The 18,789-nt window shown below is 42.0% G+C and overlaps 1 protein-coding gene and 7 non-coding genes across 8 annotated transcripts; all 8 read left to right on the top strand.

Moving 5' to 3' along the window:
- Positions 1-3,059: 3,059 nt before the first annotated feature.
- LOC120100275 (small nucleolar RNA SNORD115) lies at positions 3,060-3,137 on the top strand. Its single transcript, XR_015656521.1, has one exon. It is a non-coding gene; the product is annotated as a small nucleolar RNA SNORD115 (small nucleolar RNA).
- Positions 3,138-6,828: 3,691 nt separating this feature from the next.
- LOC120100262 (small nucleolar RNA SNORD115) lies at positions 6,829-6,906 on the top strand. The gene has a single exon (XR_015656506.1). It is a non-coding gene; the product is annotated as a small nucleolar RNA SNORD115 (small nucleolar RNA).
- A 493-nt stretch (positions 6,907-7,399) lies between these two features.
- Positions 7,400-7,477, top strand: LOC120100288 (small nucleolar RNA SNORD115). The gene has a single exon (XR_015656644.1). It is a non-coding gene; the product is annotated as a small nucleolar RNA SNORD115 (small nucleolar RNA).
- A 3,096-nt stretch (positions 7,478-10,573) lies between these two features.
- On the top strand, positions 10,574-10,651 carry LOC120100284 (small nucleolar RNA SNORD115). The gene has a single exon (XR_015656640.1). It is a non-coding gene; the product is annotated as a small nucleolar RNA SNORD115 (small nucleolar RNA).
- Positions 10,652-12,374: 1,723 nt separating this feature from the next.
- Positions 12,375-12,451, top strand: LOC120100290 (small nucleolar RNA SNORD115). Its single transcript, XR_015656646.1, has one exon. It is a non-coding gene; the product is annotated as a small nucleolar RNA SNORD115 (small nucleolar RNA).
- Positions 12,452-14,179: 1,728 nt separating this feature from the next.
- On the top strand, positions 14,180-14,258 carry LOC120100283 (small nucleolar RNA SNORD115). Its single transcript, XR_015656639.1, has one exon. It is a non-coding gene; the product is annotated as a small nucleolar RNA SNORD115 (small nucleolar RNA).
- A 392-nt stretch (positions 14,259-14,650) lies between these two features.
- On the top strand, positions 14,651-18,785 carry LOC148007368 (uncharacterized). The gene is made up of 4 exons (XM_087600571.1): positions 14,651-15,446; positions 16,498-16,648; positions 16,755-16,838; positions 18,616-18,785. Exons 1-4 carry the CDS (start codon positions 15,420-15,422, stop codon positions 18,699-18,701), a joined length of 348 nt encoding a protein of 115 aa, XP_087456697.1. The 5' UTR covers positions 14,651-15,419; the 3' UTR covers positions 18,702-18,785.
- LOC120100264 (small nucleolar RNA SNORD115) lies at positions 16,935-17,013 on the top strand. Its single transcript, XR_015656592.1, has one exon. It is a non-coding gene; the product is annotated as a small nucleolar RNA SNORD115 (small nucleolar RNA).
- Positions 18,786-18,789: the final 4 nt, after the last annotated feature.

Genomic DNA, 18,789 nt, shown 5'->3' with positions numbered 1-18,789 from the left:
GAAACACCTAAAGAAATGTTCAACATCTTTAGTCATAAGGGAAATGCAAATCAAAACAACCCTGAGATTTCACCTCACACCAGTGAGAATGGCTAAGATCAAAAACTCAGGTGACAGCAGATGCTGACAAGGATGTGGAGAAAGAGGAACACTCCTCCATTGTTGGTGGGATTGCAGACTGGTACACCATTCTGGAAATCAGTCTGGAGGTTCCTCAGAAAATTGGACATTGAACTACCTGAGGACCCAGCTATACCTCTCTTAGGTATATACCCAAAAGTTGCCCCAACATATAACAAAGACACTTGCTCCACTATGTTCATAGCAGCCTTATTTATAATAGCCAGAAGCTGGAAAGAACCCAGATGCCCTTCAACAGAGGAATGGATACAGAAAATGTGGTACATCAACACAATGGAATATTACTCAGCTATCAAAAACAATGGCTTTATGAAATTCGTAGGCAAATGGTTGGAACTGGAAAATATCATCCTGAGTGAGCTAACCCAATCACAAAAAGACATACATGGTATGCACTCACTGATAAGTGGCTATTAGCCCAAATGCTTGAATTACCCTAGATGCCTAGAACAAATGAAACTCAAGACTGATGATCAAAATGTGAATGCTTCACTCCTTCTCTAAAAGGGGAACAAGAATTCCCTTGGCAGGGAAGAGAGAGGCAAAGATTAAAACAGAAACTGAAGGAACTCCCACTCAGAGCCTGCCCCACATGTGGCCCATACATATACAGCCACCCAATTAGAGAAGATGGATGAGGCAAAGAAGTGCAGACCAACAGGAGCCGGATGTAGATAGCTCCTGAGAGACACAGCCAGAATATAGAAAATACAGAGGCGAATGCCAGCAGCAAACCACTGAACTGAGAATAGAACCCCCGTTGAAGGTATCAGAGAAAGAACTGGAAGAGCTTGAAGGGGCTCGAGACCCCATATGTACAACAATGCCAAGCAACCAGAGCTTCCAGGGACTAAGCCACTACCTAAATACTATACATGGACTGACCCTGGACTCTGACCTCATAGGTAGCAATGAATATCCGAGTAAGAGCACCAGTGGAAGGGGAAGCCCTGGGTCCTGCTAAGACTGAACCCCCAGTGAACTAGACTGTTGGGGGGAGGGCGGCAATGGGGGGAGGGTTGGGAGGGGAACACCCATAAGGAAGGGGAGGGGGAAGGGGGATGTTTGCCCGGAAACCAAAGAACAATTATTAAGTATTAAATAAATTAAACAAAAGAGTAAAAAAAAAAAATCATGCTCAATAGGATTACGCTGAGGCCCAACCAGGGAGCCAGGGTACAATCACTACTTTGTCTCTTTGAGGACCACTTGCGGGACTCATCTGAGCTGCTCTGTTGCCCTTCTGCTCTTTCCCCTCTGTGGAAACCTGGACAATCTTAGTGCAAGTGTGCTGGCAAACACTGCCTGCCAACTAGCACCCAGTCTCATAATCTGCTTGTGTGCAAGTCTGCAACACCAACCCCTTCATCATTACCCTCTCTGCTCTGATGTCTTGCAGTCACCTGGCATCACCCCTGTGATCCAGTCGATCACTCTTCCCAGGTGAGTGAAATGATCACGATTAATGGATTGAACTTCTATAAGATATTCCTCAGTATTTGGACCAATAATTTCAGCCCATCAAAGGTTTCTTAATTAAAAATAATGCAATACCAGTCCGAAATGAATTTCACTTCTCAGTATGTTCTGTCCCTTTGAACTGCACAATTAAAAATGTAGAGAAATTCCTTTCTACCTGTAGTTCATACAGCCATAAAATTGAATTTCCTGGAAGAGATCCTAGATGATACTATCTACACAAAATGAGGGATCTGGAATATGAATAAACCTTTTGGATTTGGAGAAATTTCACTCCACAAACAGGCTCACAAATCCAAGCTGGTGCACAGAGATCGATTTCCAATGGCAAGCAGAACCCAGGAATAAAACGTTAGTTTAGAGATGTAGAAATTGGTGATAAATTTTCTGCATCAAAAGACACTCCAAGAATTATTCCCCCAAAGAGAGCTTGGAGAAATTTTTCACGAAAGTATCAGGCACAGGGAACCTAGCCAGTATGGGAGCTTGAAGTTGAAGGTGTGGCTTTGGCTACCAATTCCCTTCAATGTGTCCTCACACTGCTTCATCCTTGATCTTACTAAAGTTTACTTCAGTATTCATCAGAAAACAAATGCTATCAAGGAGATGGTTTCTGGAGCTCTTGTGACAGAGGAACATGATGTCAATGGGATACTTGCAAACACCAACTGATCTAGTCACACGAATTTTGTTCACATTCTCAGTTTGATCACATGGCAATCACTGAGTGCTAACGCTCAGGGATTCATGGCCAAAATACTTGTCACTTTCTTCTGGGCAACTGATTCTCTTCAGCATTCACTTACCAGCTGTGGGAACTGATTGTTACCATGCAGTATGGAAATGGGGAGGAATGAACACAGCCTAGCACATAAAATTTGAAACGCACAAGTCTCATGAAAATTTGATTAAAGTATATGTAACTGTTTGTGTATTGTCATTCCAATATTACTCAGGGAACTTCACATTTGCCTTGGTTTCTGACAATGTTTAGCAATTGAAAGATTTGATAGGTGTAACTGATCAAGAGCATGTGTGATCCCTTTCTTCAATGATTTGGTTTTGGGTACCTATTGACCTAAAGATCTCTTAGGGAAGTAACTTTCCATGTGTTGGGAATGTCAGCATGGAAGTGGATGTTGCAAGAGTGATTCTGCTAAGTGGCATCATACATTAGACTTCTTAAACAGCCTCCTTAAAATTAACATGATTGTATGAACTGATGGGATACAATTGCCCTCACCTCATGCTCTTTCCTTTTTAAAGAGGACAGTCTTCAGTTCAAGCTAGGTCTACCCTTATTTTATACAAGAGGGCTGTTGCCTTGTATACTCTGCACTTGCAAGTGAGGATTCAAATTCTGAGGCAGTGTTGGCAGCCCAGGTAAGCCATGGTGCTGGTGAAATTAAATTAGTGACAGTTGTGTCCTGCCTGTGTCTGGGTCAATGATGACAACAGAAAGACAAGAACAGGATGATGACATAAAAATCATGCTCAATAGGATTATGCTGAGGCCCAACCAGGAAGCCAGGTTTACAAGCAGTCCTTTGTCTCTTTGAGGACCACTTGCGGGACTCATCTGAGCTGCTCTGATTCCCTTGTGCTCTTTCCCCTCTGTGGGAACCTGGACAATCTTAGTGCAAGTGTGCTGGCAAACATTGCCTGCCATCTAGCACCTAGTCTCATAATCTGCTTGTGTTCAAGTCTGCAACACCAACCCCTTCATCATTACCCTCTCTTCTCTGATGTCTTGCAGTCTTCTGGCATCACCCCTGCGGTCCAGTGGATCACTATTCCCAGGTGAGTGAAATGATCATGAATAATGGATTGAACTTCTTATAAGATATTGCTCAGCATTTTGACCATTAATTTCAGCCCATCAATGGTTTCTGAAATAAAATTAATGGGATAGATATCAGAAATGTATTGCAATTTTCAACATGTTCTGTCCCTTTCAACTGCACAATTAAAATGTAGAGAAAGGGCACTCCTGAGGCTGCAGAGCGGAAGAGACCACTAACACTCCTCACCCCTGCCCACATCCCTGGCCCAAGAGGAAACTGTATAAGGCCTCTGGGCTCCCGTGGGGGAGGGCCCAGGAGCGGCAGGACCCCTGCCTGAGACACAGCCGGAACCTGAAAGGAACAGACCGGATAAACAGTTCTCTGCACCCAAATCCCGTGGGAGGGAGAGCTAAACCTTCATAGAGGCAGACAAGCCTGGGAAACCAGAAGAGACTGCTCCCTGCACACACATCTCGGACGCCAGAGGAAAAAGCCAAAGACCATCTGGAACCCTGGTGCACTGAAGCTCCCGGAAGGGGCGGCACAGGTCTTCCTGGTTGCTGCCGCTGCAGAGAGCCCCTGGGCAGCACCCCACGAGTGAACCTGAGCCTCGGGACCACAGGTAAGACCAAATTTTCTGCTGCAAGAACGCTGCCTGGTGAACTCAAGACACAGGCCCACAGGAACAGCTGAAGACCTGTAGAGAGGAAAAACTACACGCCCGAAAGCAGAAGACTCTGCCCCCATAACTGACTGAAAGAGAGGAAAACAGGTCTACAGCACTCCTGACACACAGTCTTATAGGACAGTCTAGCCACTGTCAGAAATAGCAGAACAAAGTAACACTAGAGATAATCTGATGGCGAGAGGCAAGCACAGGAACACAAGCAACAGAAACCAAGACTACATGGCATCATCGGAGCCCAATTCTCCCACCAAAGGAAACACGGAATATCCAAACACACCAGAAAAGCAAGATCTAGTTTAAAAATCATATTTGATCATGATGCTGGAGGACTTCAAGAAAGACATGAAGAACTCCCTTAGAGAACAAGTAGAAGCCTACAGAGAGGAATCGCAAAAATGCCTGAAAGAATCGCAAAAATCCCTGAAAGAATTCCAGGAAAACATAAATAAACAAGTAGAAGCCCATAGAGAGGAGACACAAAAATCCCTGAAAGAATTCCAGGAAAACACAATCAAACAGTTGAAGGAATTAAAAATGGAAATAGAAGCAATCAAGAAAGAACACATGGAAACAACCCTGGATATAGAAAACCAAAAGAAGAAACAAGGAGCTGTAGATACAAGCTTCACCAACAGAATACAAGAGATGGAAGAGAGAATCTCAGGAGCAGAAGATTCCATAGAAATCATTGACTCAACTGTCAAAGATAATGTAAAGAAGAAAAAGCTACTGGTCCAAAACATACAGGAAATCCAGGACTCAATGAGAAGATCAAACCTAAGGATAATAGGTATAGAAGAGAGTGAAAACTCCCAGCTCAAAGGACCAGTAAATATCTTCAACAAAATCATAGAAGAAAACTTCCCTAACCTAAAAAAAGAGATACCCATACACATACAAGAAGCCTACAGAACTCCAAATAGATTGGACCAGAAAAGAAACACCTCCCGTCACATAATTGTCAAAACACCAAACGCACAAAATAAAGAAAGAATATTAAAAGCAGTAAGGGAAAAAGGTCAAGTAACATATAAAGGGAGACCTATGAGAATCACACCAGACTTTTCGCCAGAAACTATGAAGGCCAGAAGATCCTGGACTGATGTCATACAGACCCTAAGAGAACACAAATGACAGCCCAGGTTACTGTATCCAGCAAAACTCTCAATTAACATTGATGGAGAAGCCAAGATATTCCATGACAAAACCAAAATTACACAATATCTTTCTACAAATCCAGCACTACAAAGGATAATAAATGGTAAAGCCCAACATAAGGAGGCAAGCTATACCCTAGAAGAAGCAAGAAACTAATCGTCTTGGCAACAAAACAAAGAGAATGAAAGCACACAAACATAACCTCACATCCAAATGTTTCCCCGGAAACCGGGAAAGGGAATAACACTCGAAATGTATATAAGAAATACTCAAGTTAATAAAAAAAAATGTAGAGAAATTCTTTTCTACCTGTCATTCATACAGCCATAAAATTGAATTCCTTGGGAGAGATCCTAGATAATACTATCTACACAAAATGAGGGATCTCGAATATGAATATTTACCTGTTTAATTTGGATAAATTTCAGTTGACACACGGGCTCACAAATCCAAGCTGGTCCACAGGGATCGATTTTCAATGACAAGGGGATCCCAGGAGTAAGACTTTAGTTTAGAGATGTATAAATTGGCGATAAAATTTCTGCATCAAAAGACACTCCAAGTATTATTCCCACAAAGAGAGCTTGGCGAAATTTTTCACGTAACTCTCAGGCCACAGGGAACCTAGACAGTACGGGAGCTTGAAGTTGAAGGAGTGGCTTTGGCTACCAATTCCCTTCAATGTGTCCTCACACTGCTTCATCCTTGATCTTACTAAAGTTTACTTCAGTATTCATCAGAAAACAAATGCTATCAGGAGATGCTTTCTGGAGCAGTTGGAACAGAGGAACGTGATGTCAATGGGATACTTGCAAACACCAACTGATCTAGTCACAGGAATTTTGGTCACGTTCTCCGTTTTTTCACATGACAATCACTGAGTGCTACCACTCAAGGATTCTCGCTTTCTTCTGGGCAACTGATTCTCTTCAGCATTCACTTACCAGCTGTGGGAACTGATTGTTACCATGCAGTATGGAAATGGGGAGGAATGAACATAGCCTAGCACATAAAATTTGAAACGCACAAGTCTCATGAAAATTTGATTAAAGTATATGTAACTGTTTGTGTATTGTCCTCCCAATATTACTCAGGGAACTTCACCTTTGTGTTGGTTTCTGACAATGTTTAGCAATTGAAAGATTTGTTCAGTGTAACTGATCAAGAGCATGTGTGATCCCCTTCCTCAATGGTTTGGTTTTGGGTACCTATTGACCTATTGATCTCTTAGGGAAGTAACTTTCCAGGGTGTTGGGAATGTCAGCATGGAAATGGGACTGAAGAAGTGATTCTACTCAGTGGCATCATACATTAGACTTCTTAAACAGTCTCCTTAAAATTAACATGATTGTATGAACTGAAGGGATACAATTGCCCTCACATCTTGCTCTTTCTGTTTTAGAGAGGACAGTCTTCAAATTCAAGCTAGGTCTCCCCTTATTCCACACAAGAGCGCTGTGCCCTTGTATCCTCTGCACTTGCAAGTGAGGATTCAAGTTCTGAGGCACTGTTGGCAGCCCAGGTAAGCCATGGTGCAGGTGAAATTAAATTAGTGACAGTTGTGTCCTGCCTGTGTCTGGGTCAATGATGACAACAGAAAGTCAAGAACAGGATGATGACATAAAAATCATGCTCAATAGGATTACGCTGAGTCCCAACCAGGGAGCCAGGGTTACAAGCAGTCCTTTGCCTCTTCAAGGACCACTTTTGGGACTCATCTGAGCTGCTCTGATGTCCTTGTGCTCTTTCCCATCTGTGGGAACCTGGACAATCTTAGTGCATGTGTGCTGGCAAACACTGCCTGACAACTATCACCTAGTCTCATAATATGCTTGTGTGCAAGTCTGCAACACCAACCCCGTCATCATTACCCTCTCTTCTCTGATGTCTTGTAGTCATCTGGCATCACCCCTGCGGTCCAGTGGATCACTAATCCTAGGTGAGTGAAATGATCAGGCATAATGGATTGAACAGAAGTCAGTCCTCAAAAATTCAAGCAGGGTTCCCCTAATTCCATACTACAGCTCTCACCCCTGTAACCCTCCGCATTTGCAACTGAAGATTCAAATTCTGAGCCAATTTTGGCAGCCCAGGTAAGCCATGGTGCTGGTGACATTGAATCAGTGGCAGCTCTGTCCTGCCTGGGTGTCAGTTAATGATGACAACAGAAAGTCAAGAACAGGATGATGACACAAAAATGTTGCTCAATAGGATTACGCTCAGGCTCAACCTGAGAGCAGAGTTACAAGCAGTCCTTTTGCTGTTGGAGGGTGAATTGCAGGACTCTTCTGAACCTCTCTTAGGCCCTTGTGCTCTTTCCCCTGAGTGGCAACCTGGACACTCTTAGTGCAAGTTTGCTGGCAAATAATGCCTGCTAACTAGGACCTGGTCTCATAATCTTCTGGTGTTCAAGTCTGCAAGGCCATACCTTTGAACATGACCCTGTCTCTTCTGATATCTTGAAATCATCTGGCATCACCTCTGAGGCCTAGTAGATCAAAAGTCTCAGGTGAGTGAAATGATCATGACTAATGCATTCACTTCCTTATGACATATTCCTCAGTATTTTGACCTTTACTCTCAGTCCATCAAAGTTTACTGAATTCAAATCAATACAAGAGAAGTCAGAAATGAAGTTACAATTCTCAGTATGTTCTGCAATGTAGAACCGCAGATTTAAAAACATATAGGAATTCATATCTACCTATAGTTTGTACACCCATAAACTTGAGCTTCGAATAGATGTAAGATGATAATATCTACACATAATGACAGGTCTCCACCTTTGCAAACAGGCTTACATGTCCACACTGGTGCAGAGTGATTGATTTCCCACGACAATAGATACCCAGGTGCAAGAATCTGGTTTAGTGATGGAGAAATTGGCTATAAATTTCCAACAGCACCGGACACCACAAGAATTATTCCAACAAAGTAAAGCTTTGAGCAAATTTTCAAAAAACTCTCAGTCCACAGGAAAACTAGCCATGAGGGGAGTTTGAAGTTGAAGGAGTTGCTTTGGCTTCCACTTCCTTTCCAATTGTCCTCACACTGCTTCATTCTTGAACTACTAAAGTTAACTTCAGTATTCATCAGGAAACAAATCCTATCAAGGGCATGGTTTCAGAGGCATGTGGGACTGAGGAACCTGATGTCACTGGGATACATGCCAACATGGACTGATCTAGTCATAGGAGTTTTGGTCACATTCTCAGTTTATTCACATGGCAATTACTAAATGCAAACAGGTAGGGATTCATGATCGAATATTTGCAGGATGTATTTGGCGAGAAATGATCACAGTCAAGCACAAAGAATTAGAAACACACGAGTCTCTTGAAAGTCTGTTATAACTATATGTAGCAGTTCATTTATTGTCCTCCCCATATTACTCAGGGAACTCAATCTGAGTGTTAGTCTCTGACAATGTTAAAGCAATTGACAGATGTAATCTGCATAATTGCTTCAAGAGAATGTTGTGAGCCCGTTTCGTAATGCATTGGGTTTTGGTTCTTTGATTGAACTTAGTCCAGTTAAGGATGTTACCATCCAGGTTGTGGGGCATTGCAGTATAGAAGAGGTGGCTGAAGAGGGATTCTGCTCAGTGTTATCAAATCTTAGACTGCTGATACAGTCTCATTCAAGTTAACGTAAATTTACTAAAAGAAGGGAAACAAGTGCCCTCACATCTTGCTCTTTCTTCTTGTAGAGAAGATAGGCTTCAAAAATTCAAGCAAGGGTTCCCGTGATCCCATAAAAGAGATCTCACACCTTTAACCCTCTGCACTTGCAAGTGAGGATTCAAACTCTGAGGCAGTATTGGCAGCCCAGGTAAGCCATGGTGCTGTTGATATTAAATTACTGGCAGTTGTGTCCTACCTGGGTCTATTTTGACATTTAATCTCAGCCCACCAATGTTTACTGAATTAAAATCAATAGAATAAAAGTCAGAAATGAAGGTACAATCCTCAGTATGTTCTCCCCTGTAGAACTGCAGATCTAAAATTCTGAAATATTACATATTTCTTTCTATGTATAGTTCCTATACCCATAATCTTTAGCTTCTTGGAATAGATGCAAGACAATAATATCTACACATAATGAGGGATCTCCCCCTTTGTTGCTTGCATTTGGAGAAATTTCAGTCCATGAACAGGCTTACATGTCCAAGCTGGTCCAGAGTGATCAATTTCACATGACAATGGATACCCAGTTGTAAAAATCTGGTTTAGTGATGGAGAAATTGGCTATAAATTTCCAACAGCACCGGACACCACAAGAATTGTTCCCTCAAAGTGAAGCTCTGTGCAAAATTTCAAAAAATCTCAGTCCACAGGGAATCTAGCAATGAGGGGAGTTTGAAGTTGAAGGAGTTGCTTTGGGTTCCACTTCCCTTCCAATTGTTCTCACACTGCTTCATCCTGTACTTAGTAACATTACCTGCAGTATTTGTCAGGAAACAAATCCTATCAAGGAGATGGTTTCAGTAGTGGGTGGGGCTGAGGAACCTGATGTCACTGGGATACATGCCAACACGGCCTGTACTAGCCTCAGTAATTTTGGTCACATTCACTGTTTAGTCACATGGCAATCACTAAATGCTAACACTCAGGGATCCATGGCCGAATATTTGTCACTTTCTTCCTGGCAACTGACTCTCTGCAGCATTCACGTACCACCCGTGGGCACTGAGTTTTATCATGCAGGATGGATTTGCAGGGGAATGGTCACAGCCTAGCACATAGAATTAGAAACACACAAGTCTCTTCAGACAGTCTTGAAAATCTATGTGTAGCTGTTCATCTATTGTCCTCTCCATTTTACTCAGGGAACTCAACCTGAGTGTTTGTCTTTGACGATGTTCAGGCAATTGGCAGATGTGATATGGGTAATTACTTCAAGAGAATGAAGTGAGCCACTTTTGCAATGCATTGGTCTTTGGTACTTTCATTGACATTACTATCCAGATAGGGATGTAACCATACAGTGAGTTGGACATTGTAGCATAGAAGGGGGAGCTGCAAGAGTGATTCTGCTAAGTGGCATCAACCCTTAGAACTCTTATACAGTCCCTCCCACGTTAACATGATTTTTGAAAAGAATGGTAAGCAAGTACCATCACATCTTGCTCTTTCCTTCTATAGAGAAGACAGTCTTCAAAGATTCAAGCAAGGGTATCCCTGAATCCATACAAGAGCAATCACCCTTATAGCCCTCTGCGCTTAAACGTAACAATTCATTATTCTGAGACACTGGTGGCAGCTCAGGTAAGCCATAGTGCTGGTGATATTAAATTTGTGGCAGTAGAGTCCTGCCTGGTTCTAGGTCAATGATGAGAACAGTAAGTCAAGAACAGGTTGATGACATAAAAATCATGCTCAGTATGAACACACTGAGGCCCAAAAAGTAAGACATGGTTACAAGCAGTTCTTTTTGTCTTTGAGGACCACTTGCTCTTCTCTTTTGAGCTCCTTTGATGCTCTTGTGCTCTTTTCCCTGAGAGGGCACATGGACACTGTTAGTGCATATTTGCTGGCCAACACTGCCTGCAAACTAGTACCTAATCTCATATTCTTCTTGTATGCAAGTCTGCAAGGACAAGCCATTGAACATGACCCTGTCCCCTCTGATGTCTTGCAGTCATCTGGCATCACCCCTGCATCCCAGTGGATCACAGAACTCAGGTGAGTGAAAAGTTCATGTCTAATGGATTCACCTACTTAAGACATATTCCTTCATATTGTGGCCTCTGAATTCCAGCCCATTTAAAGTTTATTGAATTAAAAGAATAGAAGAGAAGTCAGAAAAGAAGGCACAACTCTCTGAATGTACTGCCTTGTAGACCTGCAGATTGAAACAACATGTAGAATTTCCTAACTACCAATAACGCGTACAGCCATAAACTTGAGCTTCTTGGCATAGGTGCAAGAGGAAAATATCTACCAATAATGGGGGTCTCTACCTTTGTTGCTTACATTTGGAGGAATTTCAGGATTATAAGCTGGTGAAGAGTGATCAATTTCACATGACAATGAAGTCTCAGGTAACAGAGATGGGATTTGATGGAGAAATTGGCTATAAATCTCCAACAGGATGAGAAAGCACAATAACTATTACCATAATGCAAACTTTGAGCAAATTTTCAAAAACCTCAGTCCACAGGGAAACTAGTCATTTGGGGAATTTGAAGTTTCCACTTCCTTTCCAATTATCCTCACATCCTGAACATACTAATGTTAACTACAGTATTCATCAGGAAACAAATCTTATCAAGGAGATGGTTTCAGGAGCAGGCAGGTCTGAGGAACCAGATGTCACTGTGATACATGCCAACACAGCTTGATCTAGTCTCCGGAAATTTGCTCACATTCTCGGTTTAGTCACATGGCAGTCATTAAATCCTAACACACAGGGATTCATGGCTGAATATTTGTCACTTTCTTATGGGCAACTGACTCTCTGCAGCATCCATATTCCAGCATTGGGCACTGAGTTTTTCCATGGAGGTTGGATTTGGAGAGGAATGAACACAGCCTAGCAGATAGAATGAGAAACACATGAGTCTCTACAAACAGTCTGGAAAATCTGTATATAGCTGTTCATTTATTTTCTTCTCCATGTTACACAGGGAACTCAACACGAGTGTTGATCTTTGACAATGTTTAGGCAGTTGACAGATGTGATCTGGGTAATTGCTTCGTGAGAAAGAAGTGAGTTGCTTTTGCAATGCATTGGTCTTTGGTACTTTCATTGATCTTACTAACCAGATAGTGATGTAACCATCCAGAGTGTTGGGCAAGGCAGTATAAAAGGGGGAGCTGCTAGAGGGATTCTGTTCAGTGTCATCAAACCTTAGAGTGCTTACCCAGTCTCTTTCAAATTAACATGATTTTATGAAAAGAAGGGAAATCAAGTGCCCTCACATCTTGCTCTTTCCTCCTGTATAGAAGACATTCTTCAAAGATTCAGGAAAGTCTTCCCCTGCATTCATACAAGAGCTATCACCCCTGTAGCCCTCTGCCCCTATAAGTGACAATTCATAACTTTGAGACAGTGTTGGAAGCCCAGGTAAGCTATCATCCTGCTGACATTAAATTAGTGGCAGAGGTGTCCTTCCTGGATCTGAGTCAGTAATGACAACAGAAAGTCAAGAATAGGATGATGACATAAAAATCATGCTCTATGGGATTACATTGAGTCCAAACCAGGAAACCGGGTTTACATGCAGTCCTTTTGCTCTTTGAGGACCACTTGCGGGACTCTTCTGAGCTCCGCTGAGGCCCCTGTGTTCTTTCCCTTGAGAAGGAACCTGGACAATTTAATGCATATTTGCTGGCAAACACTGCCTGCAAACTAGCACCTAGTCTCATATTCTTTTTATGTATAATTCTGCATGGCCAGCCCCATTGATCATGACCCTGTCTCCTCTGATGATTTGCAGTCATCTGGCATGACCCCTGCAGTGCAGGTGATCACAGTTCTCAGGTGAGTGAAAAGTTCATGTCAAATGGATTCTCCTACTTATGACATATTCATCCATATTTTGACCTTTGAATATCAGGCCGTTGCTTATTGAATTAGAAACAATATGACAGAACCCAGCATCAAAGATGCAATTTTCCGTATGCCCTGTAGAACTGCAGATTTAAACAACATATAGTATGTCCTAACTACCAATAAATCTTATATAAATTTGAGGTGCATTGAATAGGGTATAAGGAAAATGTTTTACCACACTTGGGGTCTCCAACTTTGTTGCTAATATTTTGAGGAATTTAAGGACCTCAATACAGGGTTACAAATCTATGCATAGTAATCTATTTCCCTTGATAATGGAGGCCCAAGTCAGAGAGTCTTGGTTGCATTATGGAGAATTACTCTATATACCTTCAACAGGGCCAGACACCACAAGACATATTCCCCAAAAGCAAAGCTTTGAGCTAATTTTCAAAAAACTCTTAGTCCTCAGGAACCAAGCTATGTGGAGAAGTGTCAGGAGTTGCTTTGGGTCCCTCTTCCTTCACAATTTCCCTCACATTGCTTTTTACTGAACTCAATAAAGTTAGCTGCAGAATTCATCAGGAATCAATTCCTATCAAGGCGATGGTTTCAGTAGACTTGGTCTGAAGAACCTGATGCCACTGTGATGCATGACAATATGGCCTGATCTAGTCTCATGGAACATTGGTCACATTCTCAGTTTGGTACCATGACAATCCATTAAACCTTGTATCCAAGAGATCCATGGCTGAATATTTGGCACTTTCTTCTGTGACTCTCTGCAGCATTCACATACCAGCCTTGGGCACTGAGTTTTACCGTGCAGGTTGGACTTTTAGAGGAATGATCACAACCTTGAAGATAGAATGAGAAACACTCAGTTCCTTTCAAACAGTCTAGAAAATGTCTGTTGTTGCTCATTTATTTTCCTCTCCATATTACTTGGGAAGTCAACATGAGTGTTTGTCTCTGACAATATTTATGCAAAGGACAGATGTGTTCTGGGTAATTGCTTCAAGAGAAAGAAGCCTGTATTGCAATGAATTGCTCTTTTGTACTTACATTGACCTTACTAACTGGATAGGAATGTAACCTTCTGAAGTACTGTCATGGCAGCATAGAAGGGACACCTGCAATAGTAATTCTGCTCAGTGGCATCATACCTGTAGAGCTCTTATACAGTCTCTCACATTAAAACTATTTTCTGAAAAGAAGGACATTCAAGTGTCTTCACATCTTGCTCTTTCCTCCTTTAGAGAAGACATTCTTCAAGGTTTATGCAAGGGTTCCCTTGAATCCATAGAATAGCTTTCAACCCTGCAGCCCTCTGTACTTACTAGTGACCATTCACAATTCCGAGGCAGTGTTGGCAGCCCAGGTTAACCATGGTGTTAAGTGATACTAAACTCTGGGTGTCCTGCCTGGGTCTGGGTCAATGTTGACAACAAAAAGTCATGGACAGAGATGAAGTTATAACAATCATGCTCAATGGAATAATGCTGAGGCCCAACCAGGGATACAGGGTTACAAGAAGTCCTTTTTCTTTTTGTCGACCACTTGCAGGACTCTTCTGAGAACTTCTGATGCCTTTGTGTTGTTTCCCTTACAAGGAACCTGGACACCTTCAGTTCATGTTTGTTGACAAACACCACCTGATAAGTAGCACCTAGTCTCACATTCTACTTGTGCAAGTCTCTGCAAAGCCCACCCAATGCTCATGACCCTGTCTCTTCTCATGTCTTGCAGTCATTTAGAATGACCCCTGCAGCCCAGAGAATCATAGATCTTAGGTAAATGAAAAGATCTTATCTAATGGGTTCACCAACTAATGACCTATGCCTCCAATTTTGACCTCTGAATCTCAGCCCATCTAAAGTTTTTTTTTTAATTAAAAACAAAATAACAGAACATGGCAACTAAAGGACAATTCTCAGTATGTTCACCCCTGTAGAACTGCAGATTTTCATGACATACAGATTTTCCTAACTATCAATAAATTTTACACATCAATTTGAGCTACTTGGCATAGGTGGAAGGGGAAAACACCTTTCTGTACTTGAATGCCCTTTTTGTTGTTTACAATTTGAGGAGTTGCAGGACATCAATACAGGATTCCAAGCCTGTGCCTAGTTTTAAATTTTGCATGACATTGGAGAGCCTAGCACCAGAGTCTGAATTAGTAAATGAGTAGTACCTATAAATTTCCAACTGGCCTGGTCTCCACGTGTATTCACAAAAAGCAAAGCTTTGAGCAAATTTTCAAAACCTCTTACCACACAGGGAAACAGTACATGTGGAGAACTTGAAGTTTCAGTAGTTGCCTTGGGTACCATTACCTTTCCCACTTCCTTCACAGTGTTTCATCCTGCTCTTACTAAACTTCACTATGGAATTCATCAGGAAACAAATCCTATCAAGGAGATGGTTCCAGGAACAGGCCTGTTCTGAAGGAACCTGATGTCACTGTGAGACATGAAAACATGGGCTGAACCATCTCAGAAACTTTGGTCACCTTCTCAGTATAGTGATGTGGCAATCCATTAAACCCTAACACAAATGAATCCATGGCCAAATATTAATCAATCTCTTCTCTGCCACTGACTCTCTGCAGCATTCACTTACCAGCATTGGGCACTGAGTTTTACGTACAGGTTGGACTTTGGAGGGGAATGATCACTCCCTTGCAGAAACAAAAGGTACCCTACAAACAGTCTCTAAAATTTCTATGTAGTTGTTCACTTATCGTCTTATCCATATTACTCAGGAAAGTCAACTTGAGTGTTGGTCCATGACAATATTTAGGCAAAGGACAGATGTGATCTGGGCAATTGATTCAAGAGGAAGATGTGAGCCTGTGCTGCAATGCATTGGCCTTTTCCACTTTCGTTGACATTAATAACGAGATGGGAAGAAACCTGGAGAATGGGCACGGTAGTATAGAAAAGGCAGTTGCAAGAGGGATTCTGCTCAGAGGCATCATACGTGTAGAGCTCCTATACAGTCTCTCACATTAAATTATTTTATTTTATTTATGTTTTTTTTAATTTTTTATTAGCTATATTTCTTTGCTTACATTTCAACTGTTATTTCCCTTCCCGGTTTCCTGTCCATAAGCCCCCATTCACTCCCTTCCCCCTCCCCCATATGGGTATTCCCCTATACATCCCCTTTACTGCCCCCCCATATTCCCCTGCACTGGGGGTCCAACCTTAGCAGGACCAAGGGCTTCCCCTTCCACTGGTGCCCCAACAAGGCTATTATCTGCTACATATGCAGTTGGAGCCCTGGGTAAGTCCATATAAAGTCTTTCGGTAGTGCTTTAGTCCCTGGAAGCTCTGGTTGGTTGGCATTGTTGTTTTTATGGGGTTGCAAGCTCCTTCAACCCTTTCCATACTTCCTTTAATTACCCCCAAGGGGGTCCTGTTCTCAGTTTAGTGGTTTGCTACTAGCATTGACCTCTGTATTAGACATGCTCTAGATGTGTCTCTTTTTCTTTTCTTTTTTTATCTTTATTAACTTGGGTATTCCTTATTTACATTTCGATTGTTATTCCCTCTCCCGGTTTCTGGGCCAACATCACCCTAGCCCCTCCCCCTCCCCTTCTCTGTGGGTGTTCCCCTCCCCATCCTTCCCCCATTACCACCCTCTCTCCAACAATCCCATTTACTGGGGGTTCAGTCTTGGCAGGACCAACGGCTTCCCCTTCCACTGCTGCTCTTACTAGGCTATTCTGAATGTGTCTCTTAGGCAGAGGAATGGATTCAGAAAATGTGGTACATCTACACAGTGGAGTACTACTCAGCTATCAAAAACAATGACTTCATGAAATTCATAGGCAAATGGAATGAACTAGAAAATATCCTGATTGCTGTAACTCAATCCCAGAAAAACACACTTGGTATGCACTCATTGATAAGTGGATATTAGCCAAAAAGCTCGAATTACATTATTTTATTAAAGAAGGGCAAACAAGTGCCTTTAAATCTTGATCTTTCCTCCTGTAGAGAAGACATTCTCCAAAGATTCAAGCAAAGGTTCCCTTGCATCCCTACAAGAGCTTTCAACCCTGCAGCCCTCTGCACTTACAGGTGATTATTCATAACTCTGAGACAGTGTTGGCAGCCCAGGTAAGCCATGGTGTTAGGTGATATTAAATTATGGGTAGCTGTGTTCTGCCTGGGTCTTGGACAATGATGACAACAAAAAGTCATGAAGAAAGATGATGACATAACAATCATGCTCAGTAGGATTACGCTGAGGCCTAACCATGGAGACAGGGTTGCAAGCAGTACTCTTTCTCTTTGATGACCACTTAGGAGATCTTCTGAGAATCTCTGATGCCTTTCTGTTGTTTCTCCTGAGAGGGAACCTGGACAATCTCAGTGCACGTTTGTTGCCAAATACTGCATGCTAAGTAGCACCTAGTCTCACATTCTACTTGTACAAGTCTTTGAGGCCCATCTCTGCAAAGCCCACCCATTGCTTATGACCCTGTCTCTTCTCATGACCCCGTCTCTTCTCATGACCCTGTCTCTTGCAGTCATTTGCAACCCAGAGAATAATAGATCTTAGGTAAATGGAAAGATCTTGTCTAATGGCTTCACCTACTAAGTAACTTTGCCTCTACTTTTTGCCCTCTGAATCTCAGCCCACCTAAACTTTTTTAATTTAAAACAATATAAAAGAACCCCGCAACTAAGGAATAATTCTCAGTATGTTCTCCCCTGTAGAACTGCAGGTTTACATAGCATAAGAAATTTTCTAATTCCCTACTACTCATATACACATATGTTTGAGCTACTTCGAGTAAATTGAAGAGGATAACACCTTCCATTACTGGGGTTCTCCATAGTTGCTTACATTTTGGGAAGTTGCAGGAACTCAACACAGGCTTTCAAGCCTGTGCCTAGTTTACAGTTTCCATGCCACTTGAGAACATAGAGAGAGAATCTGATTAGTTTGGGAGTAGTTTATAAATCTTCAACTGGGCTGGACTCCACGTAATGTCTTTCCAAAAATCAAACCTTTGAATAAATTTTCAAAAAAAATCTCACTCCACAGGGAAAGTGTACATGTGGAGAAATTGAAGTTTCCGGTGTTGCTTTAGATTACACATTCTTCCCAATTTCATTCAAAGTTTTTCATCCTGCTGTTACTAACATTCAGTGCAGAATCTATCAAAAAACAAATCCTTCCAAGGAAATAGTTTCAAGAGCAAACCTGGCCTGAAAGAACCTGATACCACTGTGAGGCATGACAATATGGCCTGAACGAGTCTCAGAAACATTGGTAACCTTCTCAGTTTAGAGATATGGCAATCCATTAAGCCTAACACAGATGGATCCCTGGCTGAATATTGGTCAGTCTTTTCTGTACAACTAGTCTTGAAAGCATTCACTTACCAGCATTGGGCACTGAGTTTTACCATGCACATTGGACTTTGCAGAAGAATGATCACTCCCTTGCAGGCTGAATGAGAAACAAAGGGTTTGCTTCAAACAGTCTGTAAATATCTCTGAGTAGTCCTTCATTAATTGTCCTCTCTATGTTACTTGCGTAATGCACCCTGAGTGTTCTTCACTGACAATGTTTAGGTAAAGTTCAAATGTGATCTATGTAATTGCTTCAAGAGTGAGGCTGTGTTGCCATGCATTGGTCTTTTGTACATTTATTGACCTTTCTCACAAGAGAGGGATTTAAACATCTGGATGCTGGGAATGGTAGTATAGAAGAGGCAACTGCAAGAGGTATTCTTCTCAGTGGCATTATAACTTTAGAGCTCTTATACAGTCTCTCACTTTAAAAGTATTCTATGTAAAAAGGGCAAACAAGTGCCTTCACATCTTGCTCTTTCCTCCTGTACAGAAGACATTCCTCAAAGACTCAAGACAGGGTTCCCATGCATCACTAGAATAGTCTTCAACCCTGCATCCCTTCCCTCTTGCAAGTGACCATTCGTAACTCTGAGACAGTGTTGGCAGCCAAGGTAAGCCATTGTGTTAGGTGATATTAAATTATGTATAGGTATGTTCTACCTGG

The sequence above is a fragment of the Rattus norvegicus genome, chromosome 1, assembly GCF_021556685.1.
Source record: "Rattus norvegicus strain SHRSP/BbbUtx chromosome 1, alternate assembly SHRSP_T2T, whole genome shotgun sequence".
In the NCBI taxonomy this organism is placed as follows: domain Eukaryota; kingdom Metazoa; phylum Chordata; class Mammalia; order Rodentia; family Muridae; genus Rattus; species Rattus norvegicus.
Note: the sequence above shows the minus strand (reverse complement) of the source record. Positions and strands in the feature narration are given on the sequence as shown.